General features: G+C 48.9%; 1 protein-coding gene across 6 annotated transcripts in view; it reads left to right on the top strand.

The window, feature by feature from the left end:
* The window catches only part of DOCK6 (dedicator of cytokinesis 6), an 88,599-nt gene that overhangs the window by 68,879 nt on the left and 4,090 nt on the right, over positions 1-15,630 (top strand). For 5 of the 6 annotated variants that reach the window (XM_040414975.1, XM_040414979.1, XM_040414978.1 and 2 more), the window contains 14 exons: positions 1,359-1,528; positions 3,187-3,341; positions 3,431-3,613; positions 4,118-4,244; positions 4,558-4,642; positions 4,726-4,822; positions 4,953-5,087; positions 5,251-5,403; positions 5,618-5,776; positions 7,802-7,902; positions 10,104-10,296; positions 10,379-10,522; positions 11,322-11,453; positions 12,344-12,358. In XM_040414975.1, coding sequence (XP_040270909.1) covers positions 1,359-1,528; positions 3,187-3,341; positions 3,431-3,613; positions 4,118-4,244; positions 4,558-4,642; positions 4,726-4,822; positions 4,953-5,087; positions 5,251-5,403; positions 5,618-5,776; positions 7,802-7,902; positions 10,104-10,296; positions 10,379-10,522; positions 11,322-11,453; positions 12,344-12,358 — 1,849 coding nt within the window. The remainder of the gene's footprint in view (positions 1-1,358; positions 1,529-3,186; positions 3,342-3,430; positions 3,614-4,117; positions 4,245-4,557; positions 4,643-4,725; positions 4,823-4,952; positions 5,088-5,250; positions 5,404-5,617; positions 5,777-7,801; positions 7,903-10,103; positions 10,297-10,378; positions 10,523-11,321; positions 11,454-12,343; positions 12,359-15,630) is intronic. The other variant, XM_040414976.1, reaches the window with a different exon arrangement.

The raw sequence follows: 15,630 nt of genomic DNA, 5'->3' as shown, positions 1-15,630 counted from the left end.
ACTTGCTGCCGTCCCTACACCTGCCAGTAAGGAGCTTAGCTATTGGATGTTTTGGGTAACGGCAGTATTGCTGTGCTGCCCATGGGATTCACAGCCTGCAGTGCGCTGGTTAACTACATGAAAAGCCTTAATGCGTATTCATACGCATTAGCCTTTTTTCAAAGCGTAAAATTGCCTGAACAGGCGTCTATGACGCTTGTACAGGCGTTATTGTGACCTCTGTGCTGTAGTATGTACTCATTGTACTGCGCTGGGGGCGTCACCTGATTCTGACGTTAGACGTCGGTCGGTGGGAGGACCGCTGCTGAAAGAGGAGCCGCTGCAAGCGGGAGGAGCCGCTGCTGAAAGAAATTGGTAGATAATTATGGGGGAGGGCAGCCGCGGACTCAGTTTTTAAAGGCGATGACGTCACGAAATATACTGCGGTATTTAGGAAACAGTGATATCGCCATATCGCCGTTTTTTTAATACCGCGGTATATCGTGATACCGGTATATCGCCCAACCCTACACCCACCTCAGCAAGGTGGACAGAGAAATAAGATAAAAGAAAAACCCCTTTAAGGCAGGCACCAGGATGCCATGTGGTCGAGACCTTGCTTCCTATAAATCAGATTGATGGCGCATTAACCTGTCATGTCCTGTTATGTAGCTGGGGTTTTGGTTTCCGAAACTGCCCACAGCAAACCCATTCACATAATGGCATAGTGGTTTAGTGGCCCCAAACCAGGTGGCAGGTGCCCTTTAAATAGTGATGACACCGGCGATTGATTGGTGGGGTCTCACAGCTGGCACCCCCACCGATCCCAAGAACGATGGAGCCATGACCCCTTTAACGTAACCCCATATTGCGCTGTCATTAGGAAGCTGAAGGGCCTTGGTAATCAGAAAATGATTGCAGTTCTATTCATTGCATTTCCTGTTTCAGTTCCTCACCATTTTCTTAAGAGCTCTGCTTGCTGTGAGTGAATGGGAACACATATTTACATTCCATTTTCCGTTCCTCACTATTTTTTAAGATCTCTGCATGCTGTAGGTGACATCCAGAGGCTGAAAATCTGTACAGACTGAATACGTCTCACGGCTGAGGGTTTGTCACAATAATATCCCCACCCTCTGTAAGAGAAATGGCAGCAGTTGTATGGATCCCTTCTGTCCTGATCATTTGCTACAGTGTGTCAGTGCAGCTAAACTGATGATCGTCTAGACTGGAGGCAGTTAGGGCTGTATGGGGTTTTAAGAATTGGGAGGAAGTTTAGATTTCCATTCACACACAGCAAGCAGAGTTCTTTAAAATGACGAGCAATAAGGTTGCAGAGATACACAAAGCTCAGTCTTGACTGTGTCCTCTCTCCACAGAGTGTTTTTCCTGCAGAAGAAGGCGATCAGCACTCTGCACAATCTCCTCTGCAGCCATGACACTGACCCTCGCTATTCCGAGCCCGCCGTCAAGCAGAGGATTGCCCGCCTGTACTTTCCATTGATCGGAATCGTCATGGAAACTCTACCCCAGCTCTACGACTTCACGGGTGACTATCCATTCAGTGCCCCCTGCTGGCTGGATAAGGCTGTGATCCTAAGCCTAGAGGCTGCTGGGAACTGAAGAAATCCCTAGATTCACGTAATTCATGAGGTGGACACAACATATGTGCTAGCTGTCAGTGAATAGAATGGCTTCTGTGCTCATCCAGAGGCTGGAAACAAACCCTAAATAGCTGCTTTCTTCCATAAACAGCGCCACACCTGTTCACTGGTGATGTGTGGTATTGCAGCTCAGTTCCATTCACTACAGTGGAGCAGAGCTGCAATACCGCACCCAACCCACGGAGCGGTGTGGCGCTCTTTTGTAAGAATGATAAGGGTCCCGTCAGTGGGGCTCCTGGATACAGTCAACAAGCAGGGCCTGGAAGTTGTTTAACCCCTTTCTGACATGCGCTGTACATGTACGATGGATGTCTGGTCTTTTAAGATGGCGCCAGCTTAGTAGCTCCTAGCCAGCAGGTGCCTGGTGTTTTACAGCGTATATGATTAGAGACGACACTGATCTTGGATATTTAACCCCTTTGATTCCATGGACAATTGCGACCATGGCAACTGAGTGGTCCTTTAGTAGAAGAGGGCTCCCTCCAGTGACGGGTCTTAAAGGGGTTAGCGCATGCGACCACCTCATTGAGGTGGACAAGAAATAAGGAAAATAACAAACAGCAGGTGGCGCTATACAGAGATTTTATTGAATAGCTCAGTGGCTATACTAAATTGTTATTTATATGCAATTACAAAAGTATTCAGATCCAGGGGCTGGTTTGAAAAGTGTAGACTATGTTTTGCGGCACCCTTTAATAGGAGTATAGATATTGCTGTAGTCCCCTTTAAAAAAAAAAAATATTTACCACCGTTTTACAAATAAAAATAGACCAAAAAATATGAACACCATTAGGATCGCCGCATCTGAAAAACACCCAAACAATTAAATTATAAAAGGATTTATTCCATACAGTGAACGCTGTAACGGAAAAAAAAACTTTTAAAATAAAAAGGGATAAAAAAAAAGCCATAAACACCCCAGAATTGTATCCATGAAAATTACGGATCGACCCCACCAAATAATGAGCCCCCCACACAGCTCTGTAGGCCGAAATCTAAAAAAGTTATGGGGGTCAGAATATGGTGATACAAAATTTTTTTTATTTTTTTTTTAAGTAGTAAAATGGCACAATTTTTAAAAAATATATATTTTTTTCATTTCCACCTCATTAATATTTTTTTCAGTACATCCTGGAATATTAAATGGTCCGAAGTTCAGCTTGTCCCTCAAAAAACCGAGCCCTCATACGGGAACGGGAAAGTTAAAAAGTTACGGCTCTGGGAAGGCAGGGGAGTGAAAAACGAACAAATGAAAATGGATTACAGCGCCAAGGGTTTAATAGGAGAGATGTCCGGGGCGTGTGCCTCACCTCTCGGGGGGGGGGGGGATGATATCATTGGGGCTGTGACTCTTACGACGTGTCATTTTTATGAAGCGTTTACAACATCACTGTTTGCTGTCAATGAATGGAAACGGTGCAGGACCTGTTACGGTTTACATGCTCTGGACCTGTTCACTGACAGCAAGTAGACATCTTGAAAATGGTGAGCGTTTTAGAAAGAGAGTGTTGCTCTTGACTGTGTGAATTTGTCCTTTCCCTAGGAGACCCCCACGCCCAGAGGGTCCGCCATGCCTCTTCTGTGATGGATGAGGTGGACTCTGATGGAGGCACCATCAGTCAGACGGTGGCCATGGCTATAGCGGGGTCTCCACTCCCCACCGTGCAGAAGACCACCAGCTTCCCTCTCCCCTCAGCTGTAAGTGCAGAGATAACTGTATCCGGTCCCCACCCTCCGATTATTATTATTCTGGATGTAATCTGTGGCGTCCATTGCTGTCTCCCCAGCCTATGCGCACCGGCAGTGCGCTCTCCGCGGAGTCCAGCCGCAATCTCCTGGTGTGCGCTCTGTGGGTGCTGAAGAACGCCGAGCAGGACTGTCTGCAGCGCTGGTTCTCCAGCCTGTCTGTAATCCAGCTGACCCGGGTGCTGGAGCTGCTGAGCTTCTGTGTGTCCTGCTTCCAGTACAAGGTGAGGCATGAGGCACTAAATGCCTCCTCATAACATAGTGAGGCGCCAAGCACGCTGCTCCTCATCTGACCACACGGTGACTGCCTGTTCTGTATGTGCCCTCATGACCATACAAGCTGAGGCATGAGGCTCTCCGTACCTCACAGTCCTATCAAACTGCTGATCCTCTGCTTGTCCTGCTTCCAGTACAAGGTGAGGCACTCCATGCCCCCTTATAACATAGTGAGGCGCCAAGCACTCTGCACCTCATCTGACCACACTGACTGCCTTTTCTGTATGTGCACTGATGTCCGTACAAGCTGAGGCATGAGGCTCTCCGTACCTCCCAGTCCTATCAAACTGCTGATCCTCTGCTTGTCCTGCTTCCAGTCACATATACCTCTTTTTGGTATGAGGCAGAATGCACATCGTGCCTCCATAATAAGACTTCTGTCTATACTTGGCACCGTGCCCGCTGTACCTCATTCCATATCCATACTGGTTTTTCCATGTTTGTTCCTCCAGGGTAAGAAAGCGTTTGAGCGTATAAACAGCCTGACCTTTAAGAAATCTCTTGACATGAAAGCAAGACTGGAGGAGGCCATACTTGGAACTATCGGCGCCCGCCAAGACATGGTGAAACGTAGCCGAGGTAAGAGGCTGGTTGGTTGTTTGGGTCTCGCCTCATGTTTGGGACCCATTGGAGAAGATCTGACCGCTGGGGCCCGATAATAGGGGTGTGCCATCCCTGTTATGGCAGGGAAGTGGCCAGGTATATGCAGCCATGACACGAGAGGGCACTGTTAAACTGTCAGGTGCCTTCCTGTGCCAGGGTGTGCCCATCCTTGCTTCTCCTTCCTCATGGCCAGAGCTGATTGCTGGCAGTGCCCCCTTATCGCTACATTGGCCAGGATCTCCTTCAGTCTTGTGCACCCCCCCAACCCTAGTCTGTGCTTACCTTACAGAGCGCAGCCCTTATGGCGCCCAGGAGAACGTGCGATGGAGGAAAAACGTCACGCAGTGGAAGCCGAGCAGTGAGAAAACGGAGAAGTGAGTACTACAACCCCAATCATTTATGTGATGGGAAGTATAATGCGGATGTTTGGCCATAATCCCTTCCCCTCTCATTTCAGATCGCAGGCAGAACGAGAACTGGAAGTCACAGTGGATGGAAATATGGCGGCCGAGGCCAACCTGGTGGTGCTGGACACACTGGAGATCATTGTGCAGGCAAGTCCTCGGACAGAGCAGGGCGTAGCAGTCGATATCCGAGAGGGGCCCAGTATTATAAATGATGGTGATGGGGACCTGCCATCATGGTGGACTTTCTACAGGAACTCACTCCCCGTTTCTCTTGCAGACAGTCATGCTGTCAGAGATGAAGGAGAGCGTCCTGGGAGGAGTGTTGAAAGTCCTGCTGCTCAGTATGAGCTGCAACCAAAGCGCCTTATACCTGCAGCACTGTTTCACCAGCCAGAGGGCGCTGGTGTGCAAGGTAAGAGTGTCCATTTCTTCCATAGATTACAGACATTCTGGACACTTCTTTCTCCTTTGTATCCGCCCCCCCATGATAACTTCTCCCTCAGTATTCTTCCTAATTCTGCATGGTGCCAGTGTTTGTACCATCTTGTCTCTAACGCCCGGATGGTGACTCTCAGTTCCCAGAGATGCTGTTTGAAGATGACACCGAGCTGTGCTGCGACCTCTGCCTGCGTCTCCTGCGCCACTGCAGCAGCTGTATCAGCAGCGTGCGAACCCACGCCAGCGCCTCGCTCTACCTGCTCATGAGACAGAACTTCGAGATTGGGAATGTAAGTGATCTACTAATCAGTGTCTGATAATCCGGCATCTATCAGTCCTCGCCCTCTGGGAGGGTATCCTATTTATTATCCACTGGAAGTGAAGGAGAATAATGCAGCGTTTCCTCCACCGTACTTGCCTCAGTTGCAGTTGTAGTTATTGCCATTAGGGGGCAGCATAAGTCTTAAGATTTTCTGTATCTACCCCTTTTCTATTTCGGATCAGAATTTTGCCCGTGTGAAGATGCAGGTTACCATGTCCCTGTCCTCACTGGTGGGGACCTCTCAGAAATTTAATGAAGAGCATCTGCGGAGATCCTTGAAGACTATCCTGACCTACTCTGAGGAGGATCTAGAGCTGAGAGACACCACCTTCCCGGAGCAGGTAATGCGCCCAGCTGTAGATACCCCGCTCCGGCAAGCAAAGCAGTGTAATCTATTAAAAATGGATCCAGCATATGCCAAAGGAGTCTGCGGCTGGATTTAGAAACTGTCAGAAGGTCTAGGGCCACCCTAGAACATTCTTGCCAACTCTCTTCTGGATCATCTAGTAGGCTTTCAGAAAAAAGGGATACCTCCCGGACTCCTGGAAGAGCTGGCAAATCTCCTCCCAAAAATCTGTGCACCATGATGCTGTAGCCCCAGCACCAATAATTCCCTCAAGATGGTGTGGTGTGTTATCAAAGGGGTTCGTTTATGTAATGAGGGGTGGGGTTTTCAAATGGGCAGCGCACACCGCTGCCCTGTCACTTCTCCCACGGCCTATTCTTCAAAGTGGGAAAGTATGCCGTAGAATCATTTCCAGGTTTACCAAACCAGCGCCACATCCACCCACAGGTTGTGAGTAGGGTTCGCACCTTTCCCAACAAAAAAAATACCGTTCAAGTTAAGCCACACCCCAAAGGGTGTGGTTGTGGAGGCGTGCCTGAAGACACAGGGTGTTAAGTCGCTGTCATACTGTGGCTCCCACTAATAGTAATGCCTCAAATAGCGCCCCCCAGAATTAATAAGGCCCCCATTAGTGCCTACAGTAAGAACAATGCCCCCATTAGTGTGCCCCAGAATTAATGCCCCACAGTGGGAGTAATGCCCCCATTAGTGTGCCCCAGAATTAATGCCCCACAGTGAGTAATGCCCCCATTAGTGCCCCCCAGTGATAGTAAAGCCCCCATTAATGCCCCCCAGTACTAGTAATGCCCCTATTAGTGAGTCCCAGTACTAGTAAAGCCCCCATTAGTGTGCCCCAGTAATAGTAATGCCCCCATTAGTGCGCCCCAGAATTAATAATGCCCTCATTAGTGCCCACAGTAAGAACAATGCCCCCATTAGTGCCCCCCAGTAATAGTAAAGCCCCTATTAGTGCGTCCCAGTACTAGTAATGCCCACACTAGTGCCCCCCAGTGATAGTAAAGCCCCCATTAGTGTGCCCCAGAATTAATGCCCCACAGTGGGAGTAGTGCCCCCCAGTGATAGTAAAGCCCCCATTAGTGTGCCCCAGAATTAATGCCCCACAGTGGGAGTAATGCCCCCATTAGTGTGCCCCAGAATTAATGCCCCACAGTGGGAGTAGTGCCCCCCAGTGATAGTAAAGCCCCCATTAGTGTGCCCCAGAATTAATGCCCCACAGTGGGAGTAATGCCCCCATTAGTGTGCCCCAGAATTAATGCCCCACAGTGGGAGTAATGCCCCCATTAGTGCCCCCCAGTGATAGTAAAGCCCCCATTAGTGTGCCCCAGAATTAATGCCCCACAGTAAGAGTAATTCCCCCATTAGTGCCCCCCAGTGATAGTAAAGCCCCCATTAGTGTGCCCCAGTAATAGTAATGCCCTCAAGTAATAGTAATGCCCCCATTAGTGCGCCCCAGTAATAGTAATGCCCCCATTAGTGCCTTCTTCTGGGCTTCTGCAAAAAAAAAAAAAAGCACTCCCCTCCCTCCATTTCCTTGCACCGCGGTGACCGCTCCCTGCTGACTGGATGTGCAGGACCGCACCTGTGCTCCAGTGTGATGACGTCTTGCAGGTGCGGTCCTGCACATCCAGTCAGCAGAGTGTTCACCGCGGCGCGAGCCAATGAATGAGGTGAGGTGTGTGAGGGAGGGGGGTTATAATGGAAGCGCTCATTAGTAATAGGCCTTATAGGAAAATACCGGTAATTATTATTGCCTTCAGAGAAATATTACCGGCACCAGCAGGGGCACTAAAAAATACTGGCCTGGCCGGGGAGTTACCGGCCAGGTGGCAACCCTAGTTGTGAGTGGTATTGCATGCAGTGCTATCCACGTCAGTACAGCTGAGCTGCAATACCAGACACAACCTATAGACGGGTGTGGCGCTGTTTGTAGAAGGAAAAAAAGCCATGTTTTTCTAAATCTGTACAATCCCTTTTAAACCATTAATTTTGTGCCTTCTAGGTCCAGGATCTGGTGTTTAATCTGCACATGATCCTGACCGATACCGTAAAGATGAAGGAGCACCAGGAGGACCCGGAGATGCTGTTGGATCTCATGTACCGGTGAGGGCTCTCACTTCTGAGTCCTGTAGGTGGATCTACACACTGATGTAGACGTCCATGTTATAGGAGCTCAGCCAGCTTGCTAGAGATGCTAACCGTTTGCACTACTGGGACATATTGATAACATGTCTTCCGTCATTTAGATGACTTGTTGTCATGGAGACATGTATACTTACCAGCATTGTAGTTGGCAAATTCAGGCATTAAAGGGGTTATCAAGTAATACATATTGGTGACCAATCCCCAGGATCGGTCAGACTCGCATAAGCCCCCCCCCCATTTATTGGTCCGGGATTGTCTGAAAATGAGGGATGTTCCTGCAATTTCTGGACTGTTGCCAATTATAAGACTGTCCAGGAGATATAACGGAGCAGATGAGGTTACTTTATAATTTGGGGGGACATAAGGGGGCATATTATATTATGGGGTGGCATTATACTGTGGGGGCACATAAGGCATCCATTAGGTGGAGCTTAGTGCTACATTGCAGAAGTTACTGGTACGACAGGAGCCCCCAAATATATAATTGCTGGGGGCCCCAATAATGTCAAGTCTGCCCCTGTGCATTTTCCAGAAACAGACATGCTACTAGTGCAACCTCAGGCAAATTTCTGTAAAGACCTTTAAAATATTGTGGAGGGTGTCCCAGCTGGATTAACCCTACCCGAAGCTGCTGAAGCCCCAACAATATCTCCAGGGGAAGCTGCACTATTAGTCCCAGTGCAATGAATAGTTGTCCTCCTCGAAGCAGGAGCCGTTCAGCAAGATCGGTCACTTGTCTATGTACGGCACTTGTACTCCACTTCTTCTCTAGTGCACACCCAGTCAGTGCAGGCAGTGCTGCTCTGCTTCTTCTCTAGTACACACCCAGTCAGTGCAGGCAGTGCTGCTCGGCTTCTTCTCTAGTACACACCCAGTCAGTGCCGGCAGTGCTGCTCGGCTTCTTCTCTAGTACACACCCAGTCAGTGCAGACAGTGCTGCTCGGCATCTTCTCTAGTGCACACTCAGGCAGTGCAGGCAGTGCTGCTCTGCTTCTTCTCTAGTACACACCCAGTCAGTGCAGGCAGTGCTGCTCGGCATCTTCTCTAGTGCACACCCAGTCAGTGCAGGCAGTGCTGCTCAGCTTCTTCTCTAGTGCACACCCAGTCAGTGCAGACAGTGCTGCTCGACATCTTCTCTAGTATACACCCAGTCAGTGCAGGCAGTGCTGCTCGGCTTCTTCTCTAGTACACACCCAGTCAGTGCAGACAATGCTGCTCGGCATCTTCTCTAGTGCACACCCAGTCAGTGCAGACAGTGCTGCTCGGCATCTTCTCTAGTATACACACAGTCAGTGCAGGCAGTGCTGCTCTGCTTCTTCTCTAGTACACACCCAGTCAGTGCAGACAGTGCTGCTCGGCTTCTTCTCTAGTACACACCCAGTCAGTGCAGACAGTGCTGCTCGGCATCTTCTCTAGTGCACACCCAGTCAGTGCAGGCAGTGCTGCTCGGCATCTTCTCTAGTGCACACCCAGTCAGTGCAGGCAGTGCTGCTCGGCTTCTTCTCTAGTATACACCCAGTCAGTGCAGGCAGTGCTGCTCGGCTTCTTCTCTAGTACACACCCAGTCAGTGCAGACAGTGCTGCTCGGCATCTTCTCTAGTGCACACCCAGTCAGTGCAGGCAGTGCTGCTCGGCTTCTTTAGTATACACCCAGTCAGTGCAGGCAGTGCTGCTCGGCTTCTTCTCTAGTACACACCCAGTCAGTGCAGACAGTGCTGCTCGGCATCTTCTCTAGTGCACACCCAGTGAGTTCAGGCAGTGCTGCTCGGCTTCTTCTCTAGTGCACACCCAGTCAGTGCAGACAGTGCTGCTCGGCATCTTCTCTAGTGCACACCCAGTCAGTGCAGGCAGTGCTGCTCGGCATCTTCTCTAGTATACACCCAGTCAGTGCAGGCAGTGCTGCTCGGCATCTTCTCTAGTATACACCCAGTCAGTGCAGGCAGTGCTGCTCGGCATCTTCTCTAGTATACACCCAGTCAGTGCAGGCAGTGCTGCTCTTCTCTAGTGCACACCCAGTCGGTGCAGGCAGTATTGCTCGGCTTCTTCTCTAGTGCACACCCAGTCAGTGCCGGCAGATTAGGGTTCAGATATAAATCTAGATTACTGGATCTTGTGCCAGTTATATTATCATACTATTTATGCTGTGTATTATAATTCAGGATAGCTAAAGGATACCAGAACTCCCCAGATCTGCGTCTGACGTGGCTCCAGAACATGGCGGCCAAGCACACAGAGCGTGGAAACCATGCAGAGGCTGCCCACTGCCTAATACATGGAGCTGCACTGGTATCGGAGTATCTCAGCATGATTGAGGATGCCAGGCACCTGCCCGTGGGGTGTGTTACTTTCCAGGTACTGTGACAATGCCTGTTATGATGGGGGTTTATAGTGTGTGTGTATGTACTACATGCCGGCCTGACTTCTGTCCCTGCAGAGCATATCCTCCAATGTGCTGGAAGAGTCAGCGGTGTCAGATGATGTTGTATCGCCAGATGAAGAAGGGATCTGTACTGGGAAATATTTCACCGAGGCCGGGCTGGTGGGACTACTGGAGCAGGCTTGTGCGAGCCTCAATATGGTGAGGACAACTCTCCTCTGTTATTTTCCATGCGGACAGTCGGGGAGATTCTGAAAGGGGACATATAAATCGGTGCCACACAATATTTTTGATTCATGCCCTGTCCATTTATATCAGAAATGTCACGACCTACTTCATTCCCATATAGTGACCCATTACATTACACACTAAAATGAATACAGACCCCTAAACAATTACAGAACAGACTCTCTATGAATATAGACCATTTGGAGCCCCTGAACTAAGACCCCAGACCAGGCTTCTACGAAATAAAGACCCCAGACCAACCGCCCCCGACATACACAGACCAGACTTTCCCTAAATAAATATAAACCCTCCAGAACCCCTGAACTAACAGACTTCAGACCAGAATCCCCCCGAAATAAAAAAAAAACAGACCAGACTCTCACAAAAAAAGACCCCAGACCTAAATAAATATAGACCTTCCAGAGCCCATGATGGCAGATGGCTAGATAGACTAGATACCTCCTAAATAAAAACCCCAGATCAGACCCCCCCCACACACACACACACAGACCACATTTCCCATAAAGACCCCGAGACCAGACTCCCCCCTTAATAAAGACAAAGAGACCAGATGACCCTTAAATAAATTGAGACCCTCCAGAGCCCCTGAACTAATTAGGGCTGCAGAGCCCCGGAGAGTTCCCAGGTTTGCTTGAAAAAAAATCAATCCAATGAACCAGAACTCCCAGCAATGAGACTTGTTTCTCTGGGTGTTTCTGCGCGTGTGCGTGCGCTCCTGCGGTGTCATCCTCTGCTCCTTCTCTTTCTTCAGGGGTCACTATTCGAGGCAGTGAATGAGGTCTATAAGATTCTCATCCCCATTTATGAAGCTCATCGGGACTACAAGAAACTGGCTTCTGTCCATGGAAAACTGCAGGAGGCATTCAACAAGATCAACAACCAGGTAGAGGGCGCTATTATTTATGTGGGTAAATGACTGTAAGCGCAGGTAGCTGAGGAACACAAGACTATGGCGCAGAGACCCAGAGCAGACTGTAAGACATGGAAAGAGGAGAACACCGGGACTGTGAGAGTAATGACTGTGTAGACACATACAGTCCCCGCAGTCTCGGCTCTGCTCCATACAGGAGCCCCCCTAGTGCAGTCCAGATACTTAACCCTGTCATTGCTGCTGAGATTAGTTTAGAGTTGATGGGTGTTAATGTTTTGTTAAAGTGTTCTCTCTTATGAACCATTCTTTTCTCTCTCTTTTACCCATAGTTTTTCATGTTAAATGATTTTGACTTGTTCCATTATTCCATATCAACTTTATTTTCCATCTTCTTTCTGTGCTGGATCTTTTACATGAACACCCACCCTCTCTTGTGCTGGCGCATGTGCCTTCTCTGTTGCCCTGATGCACACCCGTTATCCATGAGCTGGGCATTGGCACTCGCTTGCCCTGCACCTGCACACTCTTGTGCTCTTTCCTCTTGGCCTCGGCTCTGTGCGCCCCCGGGCCTCGGCTCTGTGCGCCCCCGGGCCTCGGCTCTGTGCGCCCCCGGGCCTCGGCTCTGTGCGCCCCCGGGCCTCGGCTCTGTGCGCCCCCGGGCCTCGGCTCTGTGCGCCCCCGGGCCTCGGCTCTGTGCGCCCCCGGGCCTCGGCTCTGTGCGCCCCCGGGCCTCGGCTCTTGCTCGGTCTGGTCAAAACTCTCTCTTCCTCTTCCTCATTTCTTTCCTTTCTCCAATCAGCCCCTCCTCATCTCTTCCTTCTCTCTCCTGATTTTTGGCCTCTTCCTGTGACTGATCTGTATTCTCCTCTTCTTTGTTTTTTTTCCCCCTTGCTCCCGGGCAGATCACAAGCTGGGAGGTAGGAAGTGTGAAAATTAACCAGTTTCTCATGTGTTCACCGTGCTTTTCTTACCCACAATCACTTGCTGCACGGCAGCTAACGCTCACCACCCAGTACGCTGCCAGGTTCTTCTTATGCAATAGGAAATGCAAAAATATTGACCCACTCGCCCTTCTGGGTTCAAGACGTGGTACCGCATGTGCCGCCATAGAGTGTAGGGGCGACATTCCCCTCCCACCGCCGGAAAGAAGAGCTGAGCCCTATTGCATAATTAGAGCATGTGTAGATGGAGGACAGTGGATGGCTTTGTGTATGTGTGCACATCACATGAGTCTTATCTATTTACAAAGCCAAGGTCACGGGGGGATGTTATGGATGAGAGGCGTAGACTCCTTTTGTTTTTTAGCATGTTGGGGGGGGGGGGGTGTATGAGACTGTATACTGTGCATGTAAGCACTTATATATTTATGTATGTAAATGTACATCACTCACATCCTTGTGTGTATCCATCATGTATGCCTAGCATTAGCAGATATGTGGTGAGCTGAATTGATATTCGGGGTTGCCTGGCTTGGAAATGGAGAGAATTTTAGGTTAATAGAGCAGAGAGGGGCTACAAGGGGAGCCTCTGACTCTGGAGGACCCGACAGCCCATTGATTACATATAGTGGATGTGTAATACTTCATTTCCCCTGTGGTGGTGCTGCAGGGAATTTATACACACAGTCCCACAAAAGGCTTTTGCATAGCATCTAAATGATGGGTTCACATTTAAGCTAGCCACACATGGTAACATCCGACTCCCCTCACTCTCGGTCCCAATCTGATGAGCCCCATGTTGGCAGAAAGGGTAGTCACTAGTCATCTGCGTTCTCCACCTGTAGTCGTGTATGAACGGGTCATGTAATATTCCATCTATATTTGAGCGATGGTGGGCCCCTTTAAGACTCCCCAGTGGGCCCCTGTGACATCACCATGTGTGGCCAGCTTACATCACCCTCATCAGATTTCGTCTTTCTAATTGTGTCTCTCTCTGTTTTTCCCTCCTCACGTTCTGTCCGTCTGGGACTGGAAATTCTGGTGAGTAAAAGAAATCTATTCTTCCCACTTGACCACCATGTTGGTTTGTACCTACATCTCCAGCCGGCTTGTCGATACCCTGTCTGGGGTATGTCTCAGAACAAGTTAGCTGCCAAACAGCCAGCAGAATAATGAATGCAGCTCTGGAGTATAATACAGGATGTAACTCAGGATCAGTACAGGATAAGTAATATATGTACACAGTAGGGATCGACCGATATTGATTTTTTTAGGGCCGATACCGATAATTCGTGAACTTTCAGGCCGATAGCCGATAATTTATACCGATATTCTGATAATTTTCATTTTTGAGAAAAAAAAATTCCTACACAAATCTGCTGAAAATTAATATGTTTTTTTTTGTTAACGTGTATTTATATTTTTTTAAAATCTTTTTCATTTATACTTAATATTTTTGTGGGGTTTTTTTGTTGGTTTTTTTTTTTTTTTACTAACTTTTAGCCCCCTTAGGGACTAAAACCCTTGTCCTATTCACCCTGATAGATCTCTATCAGTGTGAATAGGATCTCACACTGTCCCTGCTGCTCTGTGCTTTGTGCACACAGCAGCATGGAGCTGAACATGGCAGCCAGAGCTTCAATAGCGTCCTGGCTGCCATGGTAACCGATCGGAGCCCCCTGGGGCTCCGATCGGAGGAGCAGGAGAGAGGGGATCCTGTGGCCACTGCCACCAATGATTAATACTGGGTGGGGGGGCGCACTGCGCCACCAATGTTTTTACTATGGGGGTGGGGGGCGCACTGCGCCACCAATGATTAATACTGGGGGGCTTGGGGGGGGGGGCGCACTGCGCCGCCAATGAAGATAAGTCTCTCAATCATTCATATACAGGAGGCGGGAGCTGGCTGCAGAATCACATAGCCGGCTCCCGACCTCTATGAGCGGTAGCTGCGATCCGCGGCACCTAAGGGGTTAACTACCGAGGACCGCAGCTACCGCTCATAGAGGTCGGGAGCCGGCTATGTGATTCTGCAGCCAGCTCCCGCCTCCTGTATATGAATGATTGAGAGACTTATCTTCATTGGTGGAGCGGTGGCCACAGCCCCTCCCCTCCTCTTGTCCTCCTTCCTCTCACTGGCTGCAGCGGCAGCAGCAGCACAGGGGGAGGGAGACACTGCTTCCTTCTCCCCTGTGCTGCTGAGGGAACGCGGAGAGCGCTGAGAGCAGCGCGTTCTGTGTTCCCAATACGTTATCGGTATATCGGCAAAATAGATGCCGATACCGATAATGTTCAAAATCCTGAATATCGGCCGATAATATCGGTAAAACCGATAATCGGTCGATCCCTAGTACATAGTGACTACACCAGCAGAATAGTGAGTGCAGATCTGGAGTATAATACAGGATGTGACTCAGGATCAGTACAGGATAAGTAATGTAATGTATGTACACAGTGACTACACCAGCAGAATAGTGAGTGAAGCTCTGGATTATAATACAGGATGTGACTCAGGATCAGTACAGGATAAGTAATGTAATGTATGTACACAGTGACTACACCAGCAGAATAGTGAGTGCAGCTCTGGAGTATAATACAGGATGTAACTCAGGATCAGTACAGGATAAGTAATGTATGTACACAGTGACTGCACCAGCAGAATAGTGAGTGCAGCTCTGGATTATAATACAGGATGTGACTCAGGATCAGTACAGGATAAGTAATGTAATGTATATACACAGTGACTCCACCAGCAGAATAGTAAGTGCAGATCTGGAGTATAATACAGGATGTAACTGAGGATCAGTACAGGATAAGTAATGTATGTACACAGTGATTGCACCAGCAGAATAGTGAGGGCAGCTCTGGAGTATAATACAGAGTGTAACTCAGGATCAGTACAGGAGAAGTAATGTATGTACACAGTGACTGCACCAGCAAGATATTGAGTACTGCTCTGGAGTATAATACAGGATGTAACTCAGGATCAGTACAGGATAAGTAATGTAATGTATGTACACAGTGACTGCACCAGCAGAATAGTGAGTGCAGCTCTGGATTATAATACAGGATGTGACTCAGGATCAGTACAGGATAAGTAATGTAATGTATGTACACAGTGACTACACCAGCAGAATAGTGAGTGCAGATCTGGAGTATAATACAGGATGTAACTCAGGATCCGTACAGGATAAGTAATGTAATGTACACAGTCTCCAATTTTTATATAAATTAGACATACCGGTATATAA

Source organism: Bufo bufo, chromosome 1 (genome assembly GCF_905171765.1).
Source record: "Bufo bufo chromosome 1, aBufBuf1.1, whole genome shotgun sequence".
Taxonomy (NCBI): domain Eukaryota; kingdom Metazoa; phylum Chordata; class Amphibia; order Anura; family Bufonidae; genus Bufo; species Bufo bufo.
This window is presented reverse-complemented; position numbering and strand designations above follow the sequence as displayed.